This window comes from Fukomys damarensis, unplaced genomic scaffold (genome assembly GCF_012274545.1).
Source record: "Fukomys damarensis isolate Sample0158 unplaced genomic scaffold, DMR_v1.0_HiC HiC_scaffold_11, whole genome shotgun sequence".
NCBI classification, from domain to species: domain Eukaryota; kingdom Metazoa; phylum Chordata; class Mammalia; order Rodentia; family Bathyergidae; genus Fukomys; species Fukomys damarensis.
Genome location: NW_022900923.1, coordinates 18934790 through 18958952, shown reverse-complemented (window position 1 = coordinate 18958952; position 24163 = coordinate 18934790). Strand labels below are relative to the sequence as shown.

The 24163-nt window shown below is 33.5% G+C and overlaps 1 protein-coding gene across 1 annotated transcript in view; it reads left to right on the top strand.

Moving 5' to 3' along the window:
- The window catches only part of Cop1 (COP1 E3 ubiquitin ligase), a 178275-nt gene that overhangs the window by 129948 nt on the left and 24164 nt on the right, over positions 1-24163 (top strand). Inside the window, exons 15-17 of the mRNA XM_033762106.1 lie at positions 9945-10062; positions 13937-14061; positions 15305-15465. Coding sequence (XP_033617997.1) covers positions 9945-10062; positions 13937-14061; positions 15305-15465 — 404 coding nt within the window. The remainder of the gene's footprint in view (positions 1-9944; positions 10063-13936; positions 14062-15304; positions 15466-24163) is intronic.

The window sequence follows — 24163 nt, the reverse complement described above, 5'->3', positions numbered from 1 at the left end:
CTAAGATTTGGAGGGAAAAACAACAAAGCAAGAATTGTGAGACATCAGGCAGTGTTATAAATGGAGTTTCAGGAGAAGAAAGGAATAAAAGAAAATTTTGAAGACATAATAGCTGAGTTTATCTAGATTTATCAAACCATAATTCCAGAAACTTAAAACCTCAGCAAGAATAAACACAAAAACTTTTAGGAAAAAAACCTGCACATGATGCAGTTAAGCTACTGAAAAAGAAATCTTTAAACTAGTCAGAGAAAAATATTAAATATAGGAAAAGTTTAAAATTATAACAGATTTCAAGTCTGAAACTACACAGGTCACAGTCTGAAAAATTGGTGGATTCCCGATGCATTTAAAGTGTTGGAAGAGGAAAAATACAAACCCAGAACTCAGTTTTTGATTAAAATGCCTTTTATACATGAAGACAAAGATAAAGATTTTCCTCCTAAAACAACCAGAATCATTGTATTAATTCAGAAACTAACTAGTATACATTGGATATAAACACAACTTTCATGAGTAGATTAGTAGGTGGACCTATAGGTCGATGCAGAAAGAAAGGTAGGTGGGTGCTCGGGAACCTTCAAAATTTGAGTTTTATAGCAAAAATCATCATCCAGAGTAGCATTACTGCTTCTGTGTTCATTTCTCACTGTGGGCAACATGCTGAGAGCCATATGGACAAGTGAAGCAAAACTTTATTTTGGTAAATGACTAAAGATCCCCGGTCCTTCTTTATAAGAACACTTTATTAGTGTTCCTGAATTTATAAGCCGGATCACTACAGAGGTCTTTGGGCTTTTTGGCTAGCTTTTCAGGTAATTCATTACTCTTGCCAGGATTTTATCATTTTAACCTTCTGGGAGAAAAAAGCATTACTGCTCTTGAGTGGAAGCAGTTCTTCCATTCAGGAGCACATTGTAAATCTAATACTCATAGCATATGACAGACAAACCTATGTTTCTGGAGAAAAAGTAAAAGTAAACGTTTAAGTACATCATTTTTTTCTGAGAGAAGTTTTAAGAAATCTAGGTAATGTTTTCCCACTGAGATAATGTTCATTGTTAGCATCCTTGAAATTTGAGAACTATTAAGTTCTTCAGGCCAGAGAACTTTAAATAATATCAGGTAAGAAGTTTCTTCTACATAAAAAACAAAAAGTACTTGAAATTGGTAAAAAGTTGAGTCCAAAAGGTTACCCAGTCCCCTGCATGAATTGCATTAAGGATTAATTGACAGTGCTTGTAATTTGTTTCACAAAACATTCAGGGAACACTTGCCTCCTCATGTGACCAGCAAAACTACTACTAGAGAACTACAGACCAGTAATTCTTTATAAATGTAAATTCAAAAATTCTTAACAAAAATTCGCAAATAAAGTACAGCAATATAAAAATGTAATACCAGATGCATTCTGGGAAGGCAAGGCTTGGAGGGATTAACAGTAACAATTTAAAGGAGAAAAACATAGTTGATGCAAAAAGAAAAGAACAAAGTGCAGTATCTATTCCGGTTTAAAATCTCAGAAACAAAAGAAACTTCTTCCTCCTGCTAAAAAACATAAACCGAAAATATACAGATGGTGCCTCATTGAGTGTTTAACCCTGTAGATCCAAATCAAGCATGTGGTCTCTTCTCATCATTCCTATTTAATATTGAACTGAAAAATAGCACCACAAATTAAAAGAAATAACATACAAGTAAAATTTTTTAAAATGCAGCTACCCACTTGAAGACAACATATTGGTCGACAATACAAAATTCTAAGAAATGTACAGAGTGCTAGAAATTAAATAGAGTTTATTAAGCTACAATGTCAGTACCCAGAAACTAGTTTTATTTCTGTATCTGCAACCAATGAACAATTGAAAAGCAAAATTTAAAATAATACAGTCGTGCTCCAGGATCTATATAGTGAAAACTGCAAAATGTTCATAGAAGAAATAAAAACCAAACTAAGTAAATGGGGATATATGTTGTATTTATGAATTAGAAAAATTTAGTGTACTAGAAATATGAATTTCCCTAGATTGATTATAGGCTTATCTCAATTCTAATAAAATCCAGTAAGATTCTTTGTAGATATATAATATTTATTGTATATATAGTGTGTGTGTGTGTGTGTGTGTATATAGTATTTTTTATATAGTATTTGTTGCTAGTAATATACTTGCCTGTGTAAAAAATGTTAAAAGATACTGCGTAAAGATACAGCAAGTGATTCAGGTTAGAAACTAAAATTGACATAAAGAAAGGGAGAAAACTAAAGAAATATGAAGCTAAAATAAAAACAAGTTTCACTTTTAACTGATTTAAGAGGAAACTGTTCAAAAATAGCAAAGTGTGTTCAATTTTGTGTATACCATGTGAGTGAGTCTATGTGTATGCATGCTTATGTGTAGAGAATGACAGTAAAGATATAGGAGAGAAATTAGAATTATTTTATTTTAAAGATACTACCATTTGACACTAAAGACACTGTCATTTGAGTTGGACTTAGGGCTAGAAGTATTATTGATATGCTGAGAGAGAAGAGAAAATAGAATTATATGAAAAGTGATCTGTTTAAGCCACAAAAGGCAAAAGAGTGGAAGAAAAAAATAGGAATAAAGAACAAATAGAAAACAGTAACAAAGAAGGGAGATATTAATCTAACTATATTAATAATAATTTTCTTTTTGGTTCTTTGTGTGTTTATTATTGCTTCTTACAAGTATGCCTTTAGTAGAATGCTTGATACTTCTGGCCCTACTGTGTCTGTGTATGTGTGTTTACAGGCAAGCATGTGGACTGCACACGTACTTGTCATTGAACCCAGACTTTTGCAGGTGCTGGGCAAGAGCTCTACCAGTGAGCCACATCTCCAGGCCTTCTCTTTATTAGTCGAAGAGAATAATAAAAGAACCTACTTCATTAGGGCTGTTATGAGAAGGAGTGAGTGAGATACTTCATCTACAGCATTTCCAAAAATTTAGCACATATAACAAATGTTCAGATAGTAACTGCTTCTGTTAGTTACAACATATTTTCATTTACTAAAAGTTGTTAATGCAGTTTATACATTCTGTTCTTACATTTCTGACGTGCTTGGTTTTCCGGTAAGCAGTCTGTATACAATGAAGGGACAGTCATGAAATACATAACACAGGTATTGTAGCTTTTTAACAAGATGAGATGTGGATGCAACGTTACTATGTTTTTGTATAGATTTTTATTTTACATATTTGTGCATATATATTGCACTTACGTATTTTACAAAAAAGTTTAATTGGCAGTAAAATCAATTCCAAACACAGAAAATGAAGAAACGAGCTACTTGATCTTGTAAACCTAATAGCAGTTATATAACTATTACTGGGAAACATTCATTGGAAGCTGGTATGAAACTCCTGTGTGATAAGTAGTCAAGAAATACTTTGCTGGCTGGCACTCAGAATCCAGGAGCACATTGGTAATGATACTGATCAGCATTGAGGCATGTAATTCATTAAGCTTTGTACTCTTTCCTTCAACTGTAGATCTTGTAAAATGTAGACTATATATCTAAAGGTTTTACATAAACCCTGGGAGAAAAGTAGTGATTAAATAAAGGAACTTAACTGTATATTATTCTTTTTTTTTTTTTTTAAAGTATCTCTTCATCACACTAGTAAGGATACCTGGAATTCTTTTTTTCAAAGTTGTATTATTCATTTATTAATTTCACAAACATTTTATATCTTTGCTTTTATATATATAAATTTTTTAAAATTCTACCCCTCAAAGATAGCTGTTATTCAGATGAGACACAAAAGCAAACAGATTATAATCCATTGTGAAAAATGTCATTAGAAGAATGTTTTTAAATCTGGGGTAAATACAGATGTTTTTTGAAAAAATTATTCTTGTCTGTCTGTCAAAAATCTACTGAATCAAAATCTGAACCAATCACATCCTCCTCAAATTATTCTTTCTTCTCTTTGACTTTGCACAAGAGCAGCTACATTGAAAATAGATTCCTGAATTGATGGAATATGAATTTAAATATAAATAATGAAAGCCTTTATGTGTCATAGTAAGAAACTTTGATTTATCTAATAACTAATACTGTGCTATTTTGAGTTCTAGTAGCATTTAGCAAACTGAGACAAATATGTCCAGTTAAAAATTATTTTTATGGGCCTTTAGTATTAAAATAATAGGATTAATTATGGCTTCTTTAAAATCGCATTAATGCTTCATAATCGTAGTATTAGAGTGCCAAATCTGTTCATGTTTTGTACATAAATTCTCCATTTATACATTAGGTTTTTAAGTCATCTGGGGTGGTGTCTGCCTACTTAGACTGAGATGTAAACTACTTCTGGAAAACTAGTTAAAATGTGGCGGTGTACCCTGGGGAGTGAAAGCTACTGTGGAAATAGCCACAGGAAAATAGCCAGCTTTTCTCCTTGTATAATCTCTAATTTTGTTAGGTTTACCATGAAATACATGATTATTTTTGCTTTGAAATTTATTTACAAAGGCTATAAACGTGTCTAAAGCTCACTATATCATTATGTCAAAAGTCTAAATGAGAGAACTTTAACTGATCAGTGAGAAAGTGTTTCATATATTATTTCTAAAAAGGATCATTCATAGGTGATACACTTATTTTTTTTGAAGAAAAAACATTTATTGGTACATTTAGATGTACATAATGATAACATTCATCATAGGGAATTTGTACCTGTACATGATATATCTTGCTCCTTCTTGTTTCTCCCATTCCCCTCCCCTTCTTTCTACTCCTCTTCCCCTCTTTATTTACAAAACATAGCTGTCATATTTATAACTTCTCTAATACTGACAGTGCTTTAGTCTAAAGGCATGCTGTTTTATTTTTAAAATCCAGACTTATTGTCTATTAACATATGAATGGATAAAGAAAAAGTAGTATTTACAATTGCTCCGTTTTAAAGAAACTTGAGTCATTTGTAGGAAAGTGGATGTGCTTGAGACCATAATGATAAGTGAAGTAAATCAGACATAGAAGCTTAAATTTTTCATGGTTTCTCTCACATGAGAAACCCAAATTATAGAGAGCAAAATAAAAGATATTAGAAGGTAGAGAGAAAGATCTTCCTCAAAGTGGAAGAAGATTAAGAGATGGAAGAGGGAGGGGAGGAAAAGGGATGAAAAAATAAATTAAGATGTGTTAATGTTTATGTACCAGCTCCACAGAAGGAATATAAACATTGTTTACTGCAAGCACACAATAAAACTTTTTTTAAAATCCAAGCTTCTTTATGTGTACAGGAGCATACTTTTCACCTGACTCTTCCTACAGTAATTGTGAAATATAAGACTATGAAGTCTATTTTATGATAGTTCTGAGAATAATCTGTATTTTATTAAAATACTGTAGATATCTTACAATAGCTATGAAAGATGACTCAACCAGGCTTCATAATCCTTCATTAAGCACTCATTCCTGTAAGTGCTCTTCATCTCTGGGATTATTTTGAAAATATTTTCTCCTTTTCTTTAAAATGTACAAACCATTTGTATTTTATCTTGATTTTTTTCAGTGGGTATTAGAAGGGTACAGAAAGAGTATTTGTGCAGATTAAGTATAATTTAATCTGAAGTGCAGAGAACAAAGAAAAGTAAAAGTGAGAATGTGACTGTGACTTCACAGTTGTGCAACAATAAGTGTGGGGTTGCACACTTACAGTAATGCTGCATTATAGACTCCCCCCACCCCATGCTTCCTGGGCAGCAGCCAGCGTGTCAGTCACTCTGCTCTCATCAGTGTAAATCCTGTCTTGCTGGGTGCTGACACGTCTATTTAATTACCTTTTTTTTTTTGAGTACCACTTAGACTTTATTTATTGTATCTTCCCAGGGAAAGGAGAAAAGATGGGCATGTTACAAAGTAATAAGATAGAAAAGGAAGTAAATATAGTACTGGGATATAGCAAAATCAACCATCAAATAGATATCCCAGTGATGAGAGTTACCAAAGCCCAAGGGGGCTAAGTCTTGGGGCAGTTTAGGAATGATGTGTAGTATTCAGAGAAAGAACAGACAGGCTCTCCATTTTATCTTTCCCTATAAATTCAAGATTTCACACAAAGTTTTGGTTTCTAGTAGTAAACATGGGGTTACATTTGTCCATCTACTGAACAAGTTCAAAGCCACTTTGACATAAGTTTCTTGCACCTGCATGAAAGATTCTGAGTGACTTGAATATATGTTCTTATTCTCTTCCCTGGTCTCCTGACTCCACTTGCTTCTCTCTAGGATTACAAATTGAGTAGGTTTGATCTATCCAATGTCATCTTTATCATGAATTGCATCAAATAACCATCTTGACTCAGATGGTTGGGAACAAGGAGTAGGGAGGGACTCCTTGCTCCTTCAGAATTTCTGCATATGTCATTTATGAGTTACAGAGACTCCAAGAATTAAAAAGGTATGTGTAGGTGTGTAGGTTTTCTTTGAGAAAGAAAAGGGTAGGAGTCAAGTTTTTAGGGCAGATTTGGTACCAAATAGGAAACAAGGGAAAGGGAAATATAAAGGAAGAGATGGTTCATATCCCCACTTCAAAAAGGGCCTCCTAGTTCAGAACCCTCTGTCAGAGATACTTTGGCTGTTTTTCTCTCAATACAAAAAAAAAAATGTAAACAGTAAAGCCCCCCCAAAACATGAAGAGACCTGACATACTCTATGTACACAAACGTGGTTACCTAGTAATCACCAACTCTGAGACTTAGTCTTACAAAGCCCAGACGAATACAGTAATTGAAGGAGGGATAGGATTTGGAGAAGATAAGAAGCCAGGATCAGACACACTACCCAATGCATTCTATTACATCTATCCCATTTCAACACAGTGACAGGTTTATGGTGATCTCACAGCATGTAAATGACACCACCCCTTTCTTTTTTAGCTACCAAGACTAATCATTAGTGCAGCAGGGAAAAACATTGGCTTCTAGTGCCACAAAGGGCTTCCCTGATGGGTCCCCTAAAAGCCAAGAATGTTGAAAAGTTCAAAATTTTTGTCCCTTGCTTCATTTCGCCACCCTGCACAGATTGAGCACAAAGGTATTAGTCCTAAAATTCAGCTTACCGACTCACTTTTTTAGATACAAACACACACACACACATATACCCTGTTGTGCATTGTAGAGCTAGGCCAGTGGTGGTAAACCTACGGCATACATGCTATTTATTTTTCTTTTAAAACAAAAGATGTCAATGTATGAATTGTTTTTTCTACACTAAAACTTCCAATATTCAGGTTTAATTGTAGGGTTGGCACTTTGCAATCAGTAAGTGGGTTTTGGGTTGCAGTTTGGGCACTCATCTCTAAAAGGTTTGCTATCACCAACCACTAGGCTAATCTAACAAAGAATGGGTCAGATATGTAAAGCAAGCCTAGTATCCTAGGATTAGACAACCACCACCTAACCTTGGCTTCTTTTCTGGACCCTTCCAGAACTAGAAATTTCCAATTTTCTAGTTGTTTAATTTCCAATCTTCCAGTAGATCAAGTCATGGGGCAACCACTTTAAAACCTAGTCTCCTGTGAAACATTTTCAAGATAGAAAGAGTTCCAAGAGGATATTATGGTAGAAGACTTAGCTGTAATAGGCAGAAGGTACCTATCCACTTGGATAGGCTGTGCATTCCAAACATTTGTTCTTCGTAGTAATAAAAACAAAAGTTATTTCTGCTGTGCAGACCTGGACCTGCTGCCTGCTTATCCTTGAGAATGTCCATGTACCTGAGAACATAATGCAGGAATGAGGGCCTTTGACTAAAATATACAAAAGTACAAAACCAGAATACTTTTTTAAAAAGTTAAAATGTACAAGGTAATGTCATTCATACACTGTGCATTTGGCATCCTGGGGAATGTGGGAACTAAGATATACTTATCCAAAGGAGTAAGTAAATAAAATCACATTAGTCGAAAGGAGTAAGAGTGAATTAGTGAGTGAGGAGCTTCAGGTCTGCAGCCATTCTCCTAGCCACCCTCTTTGCCTGTCATCAGGTCCCATAGCTAGGAACAGTTCCCAGCTCCACAATGCAAGATTGGGTTATGAGGAAAGATGATTTTCTGATTATTCAGCAAGAGTGGTTATATCACTTAGTTGTGCTCTTCCCTTTTATTAAATAAAAGCCATTCATTACTCCATGACTCTTTCCTAATACTTCTCGAAAGACCATTACTATCAGAACAGATGGCTATACCTGTAATTACTGTTTCTTTTGGGACACTTAAAATAATTAAAATTCCATGTGCTAAGCATGTAGAGTTTTATAATAACATAGTTTGAAAAAATTTAAATCTTAAAGGCTTAAAAGAAAAATCACCTTACCCATGACCTATAAATTTAAGTTTACAACCAAAATTTCAAACCTGTCCTTGACTTTGTACTCCAGAAACTTGTACAAAAACAGAAGGCAGTATTGTTTTATTTATCTAAAAATAATTATGTATATCAAACATAGTATTTTTAAATACATTTACTGGAAGTATATTATGTGCAGTGTTGAGGGACGTCAAATGGGATGCAGTGGTAAACAGGAAGAGTGTTCTGCTTTTGTGGTGCTTACATTCAAGTATAGGAGTCAACAAAAACATACAATAAATAAGCATGAATTAAATTTCCCGAGCCATTGATTGTTCAGGAGTAAGTTGCTTAACTTCCATGTGTTTGTATAAATTCTAAAAATTTACCAGTTACTGATTGGTCTTTTTATTGCACTACCATTAGAAAAGATAGTCTATGTGAACCAGAGTTTTAATTTTTTTTTAAAGTTGTGATTTGTTTTGTGTTCTATGTGATAGTGAGCAGAATATGCTTTTTTGCAGCTGTTGAATGATGTATTCTGTAGATATCCACTACGCCTGTTTGTCCAGGAGCATAGTTAATTCTACTGTTTCTTTGTTGATTTCCTACCTTGATGATTTTGAAAGTTAAGAATTACAGTGCTCTTTCTGATAATTCTGTTGGAATCTGTGTTTCCCTTAGGTCTGTTAATATTTGCTTTATATATTTATTTGCTCTGATGTTGAGAGCATATATAGTTATAAGTCTTATATCCTCTTATCAAATTGACCCCTTTATAATTACATAGTAACCTTTGTCTCTTTTTATTGCTTTTGATTTAAAGTCTATTATCTGAAATAAGTATAGCTACTTCTGCATTCTTTTAGATGCCCTTTACAGAGAATGTATTTTTCAACCCTTTCACTTTCAATCTTTGAATATCCTTAGCAGTAAAGTGAGCTTCTTGTAAGTAGCATATAGTTAGGTTTTAACCATTGGAGTCTGCTCAGTATTGTGTTTCACTGGCCTGGGACTGAGTCCTAGGAAAAGTGCTATTATTATTTTGTTCCACTCTCAAGGGATGGGACTTTCTCTGCATTGTACTATTCAAGTTTGGTCAAGGGGTGGTAGGGGCAATTACTTGGCCACCAGGCTGTGGTCCTCAGGCTCAGTCTAGGGGTACTAACCAGGGGAATGGGATTGTAAGGCCCTATCTGATCCTGGATTGCATCATGGTGGGCTATGTACTGGCTTTGAGTCTAAGTCCTGGACCTAATTCCCTCTTCCTAGGCTTCTCTTCATACTGTGTTGTTGAAGTTCAAGTAAAGATTCATGGGCAACTCTTTTCTTTCTTTTTTTTCAATGTGTTTTTTTATTATGTAAAAACAGAGTTCTGTGATATCTCACCTGGCTTTCTTAGCTCTCCTCATGAAGGTAATTTCCTACGTGAATAGTTCAGATGGATGTTTCTGTGGCAGAATGGCTTGCTGGAGCATTTTACTGTGCTGTCAGAATACTCTGCCTTACTGTTAAAGATTTGATATTGTTGTGAAACATTTGATGAAAAATACTAAAGCCACTTGTTAGCTTTGCTTTCTATTTCTTCATTTATTACCTCTATCTCATTTTGTTTTGTTTTAGATCACTGTGTCCACTACTATGATCTTCGTAACACTAAACAGCCAATCATGGTATTCAAGGGACACCGAAAAGCAGTGTCATATGCAAAGTTTGTGAGTGGTGAGGAAATTGTCTCTGCGTGAGTATTACTGTCCTTAGAGGATGAGCTTAATACAGAGCTGTCATCATTTAAGTTTGTAAAATCACTTATCAGTGTATGTGAAGAAAAACAATGGGTTTTATGCATTTTTTTCTTAAATGATAGATACTTATATCTTTTCCCATTAAAGTACATGTGTGTTCTGATCTGAATTGCTCATTTGTATATATTGTATTTAAATAAAATACTGTAAATACCAGTTTTTAATGTTGCCCCTATTATCTATTCTATATTTAATTTTATTTGAATTTCAAATTGAATTTCACTTAGTGCTTCTCCTGAAGAGAGCAACATAGTTGATGCAGTAAAATGAGAAGCATTTTAATTATTAAAGTCAACTAATTTTACTATATATCTAATTACAATGCAGTAGTAAAATTTTTAGTTTCGAGTCATTTTTTGACTTGTATACTGACATTAATTTCTCTGATTTTACTGTGATTTTTTTACCTCTAGGTCTCTGATCCTTTTTAATTTGATTTTAGTGCAGGGTGGGAGAGATACAGATCTAGATTCACTCTTCAGTGAATAACCAGGTTTCTCAGCACCATTTGTTAAAGAAGCTGTCTTATTTTCAGTGTATGTTTTTGCTGCCTTCATCAAAAATTAGATGGCTGTAGGAGCTTGGGTTCTCGTGCATCCTCAGTTCCATTCCACTATTTAACATGTCTATTTTTGTGCCCCTACTGTGCTGTTTTTAATACTATAGCTTTATAGTATAACTTGACATTGGAATTGTTATACCTTCTGTTTTGTTCTTTTTAATCAGAATTGCTTTGACTATTTTGGATCTCACTGTATAAATTCAAGGATTTTTTTTTCTAGTTCTGTGATGAATGCTGATGATATTTTGATTGGACTTATATTAAAACAATATATCATTCTTTGTAACAGCCATTTTGGCAATATTCATCTATCAAGGGTTATCTTTCCTAATGCCATCTTCAGTTTCTCTTTTTTCAGAGTACGGTAGTTATTGTTAGAGGTGCTTACTTTCTTGGTTAGGTTACTTCCTAACTGTTTAATATTTTCATAAGCTATTATAAGTGGGATTGTTTTTCTCATTTGTTTGTCATTGGGTTTATTGTTAGTGTATAGAAATGTATTGAGTTTTGTGTGTTGATATTTTATCCTGCTGAATTTATTAGTTCTAACAGTCTTCTGACAGAGATTTTCGGGCCTTCTTTGTATAGCACCTTATCATTTTCAAATAAAGATAGTTTGACTTCTTCCTTCCCTATTTGTATCCATTTTATTTCTTTATCTTGCCTGCTTATTCCAGCTAAAGTTTTGAGTACTGTATTTAGTAGGTGGTGAGATTTGTTTCTGATTTTAGAAAAAATGCTTTCAATCATTCCCCTTTAGTATTATATTGGCAGTGAGTTTGTCATAAATGGCTTTTTGTTTGAGGTAAGGACCATCTATGTATTTTATCAAGAGGTTTCATCATGAGTTGATACTGGATTTTGTGAAAGATCTTTTCCATATCTATCAAGTTGATCGTGTGATTGTTGTCCCTTTGTTTATGTGATATATTACATTTATTGATGTGTGCATGTTAAACCATCTTTGCATACCAGGGATGAAGCCAACTTGATCATGATGTATGAGCTTTTTAATGATTTGTAGCATTCTTTTGCAAATACCTCTTCAAGGATTTTTGCATCTATGTTTATTAAATACATTGATCCAGAGTTTTCTTTTTTTGTTATTGTTGAATCTTTGGTTTTGGTAACAGAGTAATACTAGCTTTAGGGAATGAGCTTGACAGTGTTCCTCCTTTTCAATTTCTAAGAAGAATTTGAGGAGTATTGGCATTAGTTCTTTCCTGAAGTTCTGGTTAACTTAAGTAGTGAATCTCTTGAGTCTTGGCCTTAGTTGTAAATACATTTTGAGGAGAACTTTCTAAAATGATTATCTATACCTGACAGATACACTGAATAGCCTACCGGACAAAAAAATTAAAATATAAGCTTTTAGCTATCTTTTTTTACTTTGACTGAAAGTGTTAATGAGATGATACACAAGTGTCAGTCGTCAGAGTATTGACAGAGCTCTTCTGCTATCATAGGTAGTCTAGTTTTATAGGTTTCCATCTCATAATTCTTCATTCTATATCATCCTAGTAAATACCCATTATTAATTTCTCTTTTATAGTTAATATTTCTTCTCAAATTTAATGATACATTTTTTAACTTAGTTTTTTGTTTATCTTAAATTATTGCCAATGCCATATATTTGGTATCTCTGACCACATCTACCTCCACACTGGTTGCTCTAAATGAGAACTTGAAAATTTGAAATGTTTTAGCAAGGTAAGGTGAATTGAGGTACAGAAAGGGCAAAAATTTAAGTGGCAACTGAGCTTTCCAAGGGGAAGTAATGTGGGTGATAAGTTACAAATTTAAATTAAGTGGTAACCAGTCAAAAAAGATCCTACTTTTTTAGGAGTAAATACAAAAGGAATAAATAAATATTATTTGTATTCATGGCAAAAAAATATTTTTCTTCAATTTCAGACTTACAGGTATTCAATCAGTTTGACTCAGTTAATTGAAATATATGTGTGCTTAATTGAATTGGAATCTTGGTTGATCTTAATAAAATGGACATGTCATATATATTTTCACCAATCATTCTACCCTCTTAGTTTTTATAAATCACAGTGATTTTTTTTTCTAGGACAGATCTGAGACTTAGAAGTATTAAGAACAAAGTCATCCATAAGTGCATTTGTGAATACTAAAATTAATACCTAAATATATTTTAAAACCTAGACCTAAATGGATATTCACTGCAACACTGAGCAAAACAAATTGAAACTAATGCTGAAAAATAGATGTTATGTTGAAAGATGTATGAGAAACACTGGAGAAATTGTAAAGAGGAATTTTGTCTCTGAAATCAGTTTGAGTCTTGGCTGTATACTACTAACTTTGATATCTTGAAAATATCCTTAAATTTCTAAACCTAAGTTTTCTAATTCCCAAAATGGAGCTAATAGTACTCATATTGTGAATCCTTAACTAAAATATGTAAAACCTTTACCTGGTATCCTATTCAGTGAATGTTAGAGTAAGAAATAATGTAGCATTTTTTGTGGTAATTTATAAGTTTACAGAAAAATGTAAAACAAGTTAGTCAATGCAGGAAGCAATTTACAAAATTTTATGTATAGTATGGTCTAAGTTTTGTAACAAAGTTAGAGAAAAAATAAGGTGTTTTAAGAAAGTCTTAAGATTGCATGAATATAATAGGATTGCCTATGATTTTTTTTTAACCACAAAATTATATTTTGGTAAATAACTGCATTTGTAAATTCAGTCGGCAGGATAAACTACATTATATACACATAGACCTTTCAGCCTCATCCCTCACCTGTAGGAATGACTGACCTGCAAAATAGTTTATATTCTGTATGCCAATATAACTAAACAACTCAAAAGTAAATTCAATCAGGAGGAACAAATGTATCCCTAAAATTAAACGCACTTCCCAGTAGAGCTTTTTCATTGTTTGGTGATGATGAGGTGGTGCTATTGATACCCCGTGTTTAAGAATCATGTCCTACAAACCTAAGCAGTGTCAAAAGCATTTTAAATGAATTTAATATTCACAGTTTCATTTGATTCATTTAATTCTGTAAAGTAGTAATCATTGTATTTCTTATTTAACTGATGAAAAACTGACACTATTGGTTTTATAACTTGCACAGAATTAAAAGCAAATTAATAGCATACTGAACATTCTAATATAGACAGTCTGGCTCCAGAGTCTAGTCTGGGATTGCCCTAATTATACATCTAATGCCAAGAAGTCTTAAATGTGTTGTAATTCTTTGTGTTTACCTCAGCTCAACAGACAGCCAGCTAAAACTGTGGAATGTAGGAAAGCCATACTGTCTACGTTCCTTCAAGGGTCATATCAATGAAAAAAACTTTGTAGGCCTTGCTTCCAATGGAGATTATATAGCTTGTGGTAAGCAAAACCATCTTTTAAAGGAACTTCTTAACAGATATCTGTTACTGTATTTGAGTTTGGTGGAGAAATATGATCTGTGTACTCAGAAGGCAGTGTACAGATAGATTTGATGCCCTAGCACTATGAATTTATCTTCAGGTTGTACTTGAAGAGTATTAGTCGCCCCCCTCCCTTTTTTTAAATTGAGCGTAAGTCCTGAATACATGATAACAGTGTAAGATTTCTAACCACGTTTTGTAGTTAATTATTCTCTATTACAACATAGTTTCTATAGGTTTATGTAGAAGACAGGAAAATTAATTTCTGCAAATAATATGCCAAGAAAAATATTTTTTTCTTAAGTTTGATATTAATTTCCCCTATCTAGTGTCCTCTTCATTAAACAATCTGTTTGAGGAGCATTGATCTGTTGTTCTAGGACTTTTATTGTTGAAAATTTATATAATTTTAAATTAAAAGAAAATAAAATTTGATATTCAAATGTTCTAAATACATAATGGACTTTTGTCAATGCTATTAAATAACTTGGGCTTCATTTAATAAATTGTATTCTTTCTACACGTGCAAATTTAAGCACTACCAAAGTAAATACTTGTGCAATAATCCTATCTTGACAGACTGCTCAGAAATACAGGTTTATAGACCACTCACCTAATAGAATAAGGCCTGAGTTGGGAAATGGAAAATGAATAGTGTAGATTATTCAAATCTGCCTTTCTAAGGAGTGTACTGCCACTTTCATTTTCCTCTCTACGTGGTGATCTTTCCAAATGTAGCTTAGGATTATTATAACTAACTTCTTGTTCTGCTGACCTCTGCTCTCAGTAATTTTTATATAACATTGGCAGTCTTAGAGTTATCAATATTGTTGCATCATTTTAGGCAAGTGCTATACCACTGAGCTGCATCCCCAATCCTGATTATTTCTTTAGATTAGGAAACTATAGCGTTTATCTAAGAATCCTTTTCTCACCTGGATTTCACCTATCCCTATGATCTAGTCTTTCAAATAAGACCATAAAATATTACAGGTTTTATTAACTAAAATTTTGGGTTATAATTGCTTTTTTTATGTCTTTTCTTTTTTCCTGGTACCAGGGATCGAACTTGGGTCCTTGCACTTTCGAGGCAGGTGGTGGCACCACTGAGCTAAATCCCCAGGCCTATAATTCCTTTTTGAGTGGTAGTCTAATTCAAAGTTCTCCCATTCTCTGAAACTATTTTTATTCTTTATTTTTAGGAAGTGAGAACAACTCCCTGTACCTGTATTATAAAGGACTTTCTAAGACTTTGTTAACTTTTAAGTTTGATACAGTTAAAAGTGTTCTGGATAAAGACCGAAAAGAAGATGATACAAATGAATTTGTCAGTGCTGTGTGCTGGAGGGCACTACCAGATGGGGTAAGTTGTTTTTCCCCCTTTTGTCGTGTTATTTAATATAATGCTTTATCTACACACAGTTTTTGAATATGTTGTATATATTTTGGGGAGGGCTTGGATTTTGTATTAGAGAAAACTGGCATTTTAGGTAGCAATTGAAATATCACTCATGCGGCAGTGTCGTGCTAGCATGATGTCCCATCTCTGTACCCAGAGGACCTTGTACATTCCTCCATTACAAACATTGTCTCTGTCTCTCCTGTAAGCCAGGGAAGGAATTCTTCCACTATATGTCATTTTTCTTAATCACCACTATATGTCATTTTCAAAATGCATTCGGCTGAGGTTATATTTTAGTTAGCAAAACCTGTGATGTAGGTAACTAAGTGTAACCCATACGTGTACCTAGGTAAATACTGTTTCAGGGCAGACTTGCTCTCTACAAATGCATTTATGTAAAATTATTCAACTATACTCTGGACCCTCAAGTCATGGCCAAACTGACATACAAAAAACTTGAGTTACAACCAGAATTTTAGTTTTAACTTACTACCAAAGTCTCAAGTTATGTCCCAAACACTGGCAACTTTTGCTTGCACATGATCTTAGATGCAGATTTAACCCTTAAAGAGTTCTGAAAGGAACATTACAATATCCTTTCCTGTGTAGAGTTAATTGAGAAATCCTGAGCGAGTGTCTCTCTAAGGACCCTGAAATCTTCCTGGAAAAAAGTGTGTCCTAAGATTATACAGGAGAGAGACTTTGAAGGCTGTTAGAGGAGCCTGGCCAACTTGAGTTACAACCAGCCCTCAGGAATGAATTGAGTTAGTAAGTTAAGGGTCCACTGTACTCGATTTCTTGACGCTACTGGGTTGATAAAAGCCATTTCTTCAAACTTTCTCTTGTTCATATATTTTAAAGTGTAAGGTTTTCCTTAAAATGTCTGAGTAAATACTCAAACTTTTTACTGTCTTGATTTATGTAAACAGTCATTTATAGTCATTTATTAGCATTGTCTTTCGAAAAATAGTTCTTTAGGTACTTTCTTGGTTGGTTTTACTGTGCTGCTGGAGATGGAACCCAGGTGTCTTGCATATTTTGTACCACCAGATTAGAGCCCATTCCCTAATTTTGTCTTTGACCCAAAATTATGACTTGATCTGTAATGTAAAATATCTGAGTTCCAGATGCAGTTGAACTTTAGTATATTCCATTTTTGTCTTGCTTAAAATTCTGTGACTCAATTCCCAATTTTGGTAATCACACTAGGTAGAATTAGAAAAGTTGGACTAAATACATGTGTGGTCATACATTGCATAATGGTATTTTGGTCAATAATGGACCACTTATACAAAGATGGGCCTGAAAATGTCCTAAAAACAAAACAAAAAGAAAGAAAACTGTAGGATAAGGTAAAGAAGAAACCTAACAAAATTCATGGCGAAGAGTAATAGACTGAATATACCATTCAAACTAACTAGTACACTGTACTGTCTAGGTTTCATAAGCGTTCGTTATAATGCTCTCACAAGGACAAAATTGCCTGATGACGCATTTCTCACTGTATAATTTATGCTGTTATATGACTTGTCTGTATTTTAAAAACAAAAATTTATCTGAAGGTAAGGAAAACAATACAGGGAAGAATCCGTGAACTAGGAATATGAGCGTATTTTGTATCTACTTTTCTCCTGAGAGCATTTATTGATCTTGGTGGGATGGGTAAAAGCACTTGAGATACCTTCACAGGGGTACAGAAATTGGAGCCCAGTGTATATCATTGTATATGTGACTACATTGTTTCAGGTCCCCAAAGGGGTATATAGTTCAGGGTAAACTAGTAGAAGATAAGTTTTCACATTTATTGCATTTCAGTTTTATAACAAATCCTGAATTGAAGTGAGGTGACACCCTGGATTGTTAGTGTCCACAGAATGCAAAATTAAATCCTCTCAGAAAGAAACATTGTTGGTTTTTGTTTTGGTTCTTAGGATCAAACTCAGGACCTTGTGCTTGAGAGGCAGGCAGTGGAACCATTGAGCTAAATCCCTGTCCCAACATGTTTGTTAATTTATTTTTCCAAATTTGCAAATATAGTAACTAAAGCCCAATTTAAACTAAGCAGACATAACAGAAACAAGGCAGTATGAATAAAAACCATAATAACAATCATAGCATCACTAAATATGGTTTATCAGACATAGCTTGAAATGAACATGCTTAAAAGATGAAAGACAAGATTGAAAATTTCATCTGGAAACTGAAAACTACTTTATAGATGAAAAATCTAGATCTGAAAAAATATTTCCAAAATGCAGAACTCAGTGGGTATTCGAATGGAAACAAAATAGATAAAAGAATTAACGAAGTGGCAGATAAGTAGGAGGAAATATTTAGAAGGAAAGATGGTGAAACAAAAGATAAAAAAATACAGAAAAGAGAGAAGATCAAGTAAGAATATTTAACGTATTCAACAGAAGATCTAAAGAAAAGAAATAAATCAGGAGCAAAAAATAGAAAGCATTATTGTTGAGGGCTTTACAGAGTTGATGAAAGACATCAAGGCAGTTTCAGTCAGCCTTTGAACCGCAGAGTATGAATAACTTGAAACATGCAGTGTGAGTAAAGGTTTAACATCAGCCCTGGACCTTGAGTAGACCTATCCTGTCTTTGGTCTGCCTTCTCATAGTACCATTTTCTTATATTAAGATATATTATATATATTATATGTGTTATCTATATGTATTATATGTATATTATATATTAAGATTATATTAAGATGGATACAGAATGGCAGATGCTAGCTACTGGTTATCCCTAAAGTTTTCTGTAAAAACCCATTGATAGTGTTGTATCTGGACTGGAAGAATCATGATTTGGCATTTTGGCCTCTCTGTCTGTGCCAGTTGAACAGCGTAAGGTGACAGAAAACCAAAGCACACTGTTGTTTTGAAGTAAACCGAATATACCTTCTGTTTCTGGCAATAAGTGTGTCTTTTCCTTGGGGATGGCAGAGAGGGCCAATATTCATATGACAGATTGCTTGACCTTCTGTTAAGTTTGAAGACACGATATAGGCTGAATTTTCCTAAGTTGTATTCGTTTATTAAGCTAAGTTAGTGCTAAATAAAAGCCACTTGTGACTGATCCTCAAGTAGCCCTTGCTTTTGGTGGGATATTCAGACCTTGGAATATGATAAAATTGCTGAAGATAAATACAAAGAGAGATCTTTTTCCCTTTAAACCATGTTTCTTTATATTTTTGACAAATAATTTCTTATGGGACACAGTGTGATAACTTGATATGTGTACAGTATAAAATAATAAAATCAAACTAATATAACCATCACAACATGCTTTTTTTGCATTGAAAACATTTAAACTCTATTAAAATTTTTGAAATATACGTTATTACGAACTGAAGTCAGTGTGCTGCACAGTACATCTCGAAACTTACTTCTTTTGTCCATACTGATAATTTGTACCCTTTGATCATCTGCCTTTCCTAACTTCTGATAACCACCATTCTTCTTTCTACTTCACATGAATTTGACCTTTTTTTCTACTCATATTGAGATCATGTAGCATTTGTGTTTGGCTTATTTCACTTAGCATACTTTGCTTTCATCCATTTACTACAAATCACAGGATTGTTTTCTTTCTATAGCTGTATACTTAGTATGTGTGCATATTCATTTTACTTCATCCACTGATCTGTTTATGGATACATAGGTTGATCTTAACTACTGTGAATAATGATGCATTGAACACAGAAGTGCAGATGTCTCTTTGATATACTACAGTACCTTTGAATATGTACCCATAAGTGGGATCGCTAGATTATAGTATGGTGGTTTTGCTTTTAGGTTTTAACAAACCTCCAAATTGTTTTCTGTACTGATTTGCATTCCTGTCAACAGTATTAACAAGGGTTTTTTGGTTTGTTTTCTTCATATCATAACCAACACTTACTTTCTTGTTTTTGTGGGGAGGAGCTACCGGGGATTGAACTAGAGACCTTGCGCTTGTGAGGCAGGCAGCAGAACCATTGAGCTAAATCCCCAGCCCTCACTTTTTTTTTTTAATGATAGAAATGCCAACAAATCTGAGATAGTATTTCATGGTTTTAATTGCATTTTCCTTGTTATCATTTGGGATGAGCATTTTTTTTTCATATAACTACTTGTTTTATGTTTCCTTTGAGAAATATTTATTCAAATCTTTTTCCTATTTTTTTAAACTGGATTATTTTCTTACTGTTGAGTTCAGTTCCTTATATATTTTAGCTGAACAGAAGCTTTTTAGTTTGTTGCAATTCCATTTGTCTGTTTTGTTTTTGTTGCCTTGGTTCTTGAATCCTATCCAAAAATAATTGCCAAGACCAGAATTATGAAACAGTTTTACTGTTTTCTTCCTGTGATTTATAGTTTCCATCTATTTTTAAGTCTCCAATCTATTTAAGTTTAGTTTTGTATGTGGTGTGATCCTTGTATGAGTCTAGTTTATTCTCTTGCCTGTGGATATTTTATTTTTCTAATACATTTATTAAAAAGACTGTCTTTTCCCCCAGAGAGATTCTTAAAAAAAAAAGCAGGGTAAATATTTTCCATCACACTGACAGAAAACTTCTCAGTGAGATAATAGAAGCAGGAAGGCACTGGAATTAGATACCAAGTGTAAAGCGTGGAATACCTACCAACCTAAAATTTTATATCTAGTGAAAATCTCTCAGAAGTTCGAATATAAGCATGTTTTTAGCTAAATAAATCTGAAAAATGTGCTATCATAAGACCTATACTAGAGAAAGCTCTAAAGGATATTCTTGGAACAGAAGGAAAAAGATCCCAGCTGGTCACATCTTCTGTACTAACATTACTTTGGAGTTAAGTAACAGAGATTTCATATGGTACATTTCTGTGGATCATTTTGTGGCAAGACTTTTGTTTGAAACCACTAGAATAAATATAGGAAGTTTTTAAGTATGCAGATGAGTATGCTTCAAAGTTATCATGTCTATATAAAGGAACGCTGAGGGGATTTTTTGCAGGAGCCCACGTCTTTGTCATCTCTGAACCATATATTATACATACTTATCACCAATCCAAAGTGGATAGCTGTAAAGGACATGGAAAACTCCCCAGCTCTTTACAAATGGTCAGAATCCCCAGAAAAAGCATTAATCATTTTTCCTATTATGTCTTGACATGTCATAAGTTTCTGTTGTTCTAGAGTAAGAATGGTCAAAATAACAATTTTTCTAATTTTTCTCCTCTGAAATCAAGTACAGCAAAACATGGCTTGGAGACCTGTTATCTTTTTATCATTCATTATATGCAAAGTTCTCTCTCCCTTGGGTAAGATCACCTTTTTTATTCATATAATGAGACTTTTCTTGTGAACTAAACTGTTACATAAAACATTTATTCTTCAGTGTTTAAACAAAACTGTGTTCTTAAGCAGATCTTCATTTTTTTTACCCAAATTTCTCTCATTCCTGTCCTTTAGTGTTATCTGTACAGAGGTACTGCTATTTGGGTCTTTAGCTAAATGGCAGACTCCTTGGAAAGAGACATCATAGTACTTTGAGTCAGATCACAGACTCTGGAGCCAGACCATCTAGGTTCAAATCTCAGATTGTCCATTTACCCACTCTGTGACCTTCTTTAAGGTCCTTGACCACACTGTGCATTGGTGATAATAGCGACAGGGTTGTCAGGGTGTTAAAATAAGGTAGTACATGAAAGTGTTTAGAATAGTTTCTGACACACAGTAAACTAGCGTTTTTCTATTAACATTTATTTTCAAATTGCCCCTACCATTGCACAGTTGGATTCATGTAATGTGAAATTAATTTATAATTTTTGAATGAATTAAACCACCTTTCAGAGTTGGCCTTTATCTTGTTTATTATACAATTAATTAAATAGTAATTAATTGAAACCAGAGAAACGCTGCAGAATAGGTATGACATAACTCCTTATAACTAATAGGCTTACTTGGAGCTCTGTGATAATGTAAAGTTGACATCAGTTTTAAGAAAATGAGTTTTTCTGACGCGAACTATTTCTTACAAAGTTATTTCAGAATTACTATTTTCCCTTTGGGATATAATCTCCAGCCTATTTTTAAAAGCAACAAAAATTTTTAAATGGGCATTTGTTATTGCTTTAATGTTTTTTTTTTTTTATTATTATTCTTAGCATATTCCGCTTCTCCTTAGTCTGTCAATTTGCATTGTTTCACAATTCAGTCTTACCTCAGAGACACAGCAGTTTTTCCAGTTCATGTTTCACCCAAAATACAGGCATCCTCCTCTGACTTCTTAGTAAACATATTTTATATAAACCATCAGATTTCCCTAAACTAGGGAAGAAAAGCGCATTTGAGAAGCCATATAATGCTACAAGCAGTCTACTTCCATTAAAGAATATATCTATCATATAAGTAGTTTTCAAACCCATGTAATCACTGGGAATCTTTCAGAATTAATAGCAAAATAATTGTTTTTTCCTAGAATGTACCAATAAACTCAACAAAAAGGAAAAAAAAATTATTGTTTTTTGACTCATGAGTACATATTTCTGGGAGAAAAGGAGTGTAAAGATCTTTACTTTGAAAAATTTCCCAAATCTCTTTAGGAAGTTATGTGAACAATCCAGTTTCAAAACAGATGGATCACATCACCATGGGGAAAGGTTATGTTATACATAGCAACCAAGAGAACTAAATGGAACTCTAGCATCTGCTAGAGACAAAAATTGTAATTATAAATACCTAACATCTATAAGATTTTACTATTCCCTTAAGCACTTCAGTAAGAAACAAAAACAGTAGTGTGAACTTTTTTCGTCAGTTAAAAAAATGCTGCCCTTAAAATATGTTGATTTCCCACACTTACAAGGAACTTTTTATCCAAAATTCCTCAGGGAACAGTTAGTAAACAAGAGAGGAGCTTTTCTATTTCTTCTCCCCTTTCTCCAGCTCTTTGTCTGTCCTCTTCCTTTTATCTTTGCTCTCCTTTCTTACTTCTCTTGCTGGATGGTTTATAACATTTTAGACAATTTTCCTGACTTGAAAGCAACAGTCTGAAAGATCCTTTATCTGTCTTGGGAGTTGAAGGAAAGAAGATTGCGGAAGCACACCGTGACTTCCAGGAAGACTGTGGCTCCCTCTCGTCCTCAGAGACCCTCTTCCCTAGTGTGCAGATAGAGAGGGGCAGGGGGATAACAAAGGAAGTGACAAGCGAGTGTGGGATACTGAGGCAACCACGTTAGTTCTTTCTTTCCTCTAAGTAAACTACACGAAGCATACGGTTTTCCTTCTCTTCTCTTAGCGTCCGCTACTGTGTGGGCAGCCTCTGGGAAACCACTGACTCTGTTAGGTATTTTACAGTGAATGTTATATAACAAATTCTGCAAAATATCATTTATGGAACCTGCTAGTTGACATCTTAAATATTTCATTGTTATCATTTTATATTTACTGTCATAGCATTTGGTGTATAAAAATGCTTCTTGTGTTTTTCTCAAACCTTTTTAAGAATAGTGCTTGTTCTGTGAATGACTGTTTTGAGGTATAAAATTAACACAGATGTTTAAGCTATCTACTGCTTGTTTTTAGTTCTGCCTTTTTTTTTTTTTTTTTTTTTTTTTTTTTTTTTTGGGGTTTTTTTTTTTTTTTTTTTTTTTTTTTTTTTGGTACCGGGGATTGAACTTGGGTCCTTGTGCTTGCAAGGCAGGCCACCGAACCACTGAGCTAAATCCCCGGCCCTAGTTCTGCCTTTTTAAGGGAAATAAAATATGAACTTGGGAATACATTCTGAATTATGTCATTAATCTATAAATAATCTTTATTATTACCCTACCGTGCTTAAAAGTAACAAAAATATTTTGAGATAGGAAAGTTTTTGAGTTTGGTTTCTATATCTTTTGATAGTTTCTACCAGATTTCCATAGTAGTAGTGGAAGGAAGGAAAGTGAATGTTGGATGTTACTTCTTTTGCTTAAAAGTTTTTAGCATATGCTACTTGAATTGATTGAATGCTGAAGTGTACATAATGGAAAATTATTTTTTTCTAGTTGAATAAAAATATATTTAATAAATGATTACTGTAAAGTGGAATTAATGAAGCATAAATATTTTTGCTTAAAAAATGGATGACAACTTAAGGAGAAAATTGGTTCTGGCTAATTCCAACTTCTGTTTGGAGGAAAAAAACACCTATATTTTGTCTTAACATTTATAGTCTCCCACTAACCATTGTTCCTGTGACACTTTCCTGTACTGATGTGACATCAACCTGAGTTACAAAAAGTGAAGTTATTTAGTGTGAATAAGCCCCTAGGAAGATATTTTCCTCACTGCTTTTAATGCTGTATTTCTAAATTATAAAGTTCATTTTTTTAATAATCATGAGATTTTGGCCATATCAACATATGCATTTCAGTTATGCAGTTTTCTTATGTTATTATATAAATTATGTATTAGAAGAGTCAGAACAAATCAAAATAACCACAGATTTCCTTCTCAACCTGTTGTACTATACAAAGCAGTAACTGACCAAGTAGAAGCTTACCTTCTATGTTTGTACCCTCTAAATCCAATTACATTATTCAAGAAACCCTGACCCTGTATCGTTGGGCCTGAGAGTATTGTATTTTCCCACATTATGAAGAACTTTCAGATAGTAACGAATAGGAAAGCTTGTAATTCTCTCAGC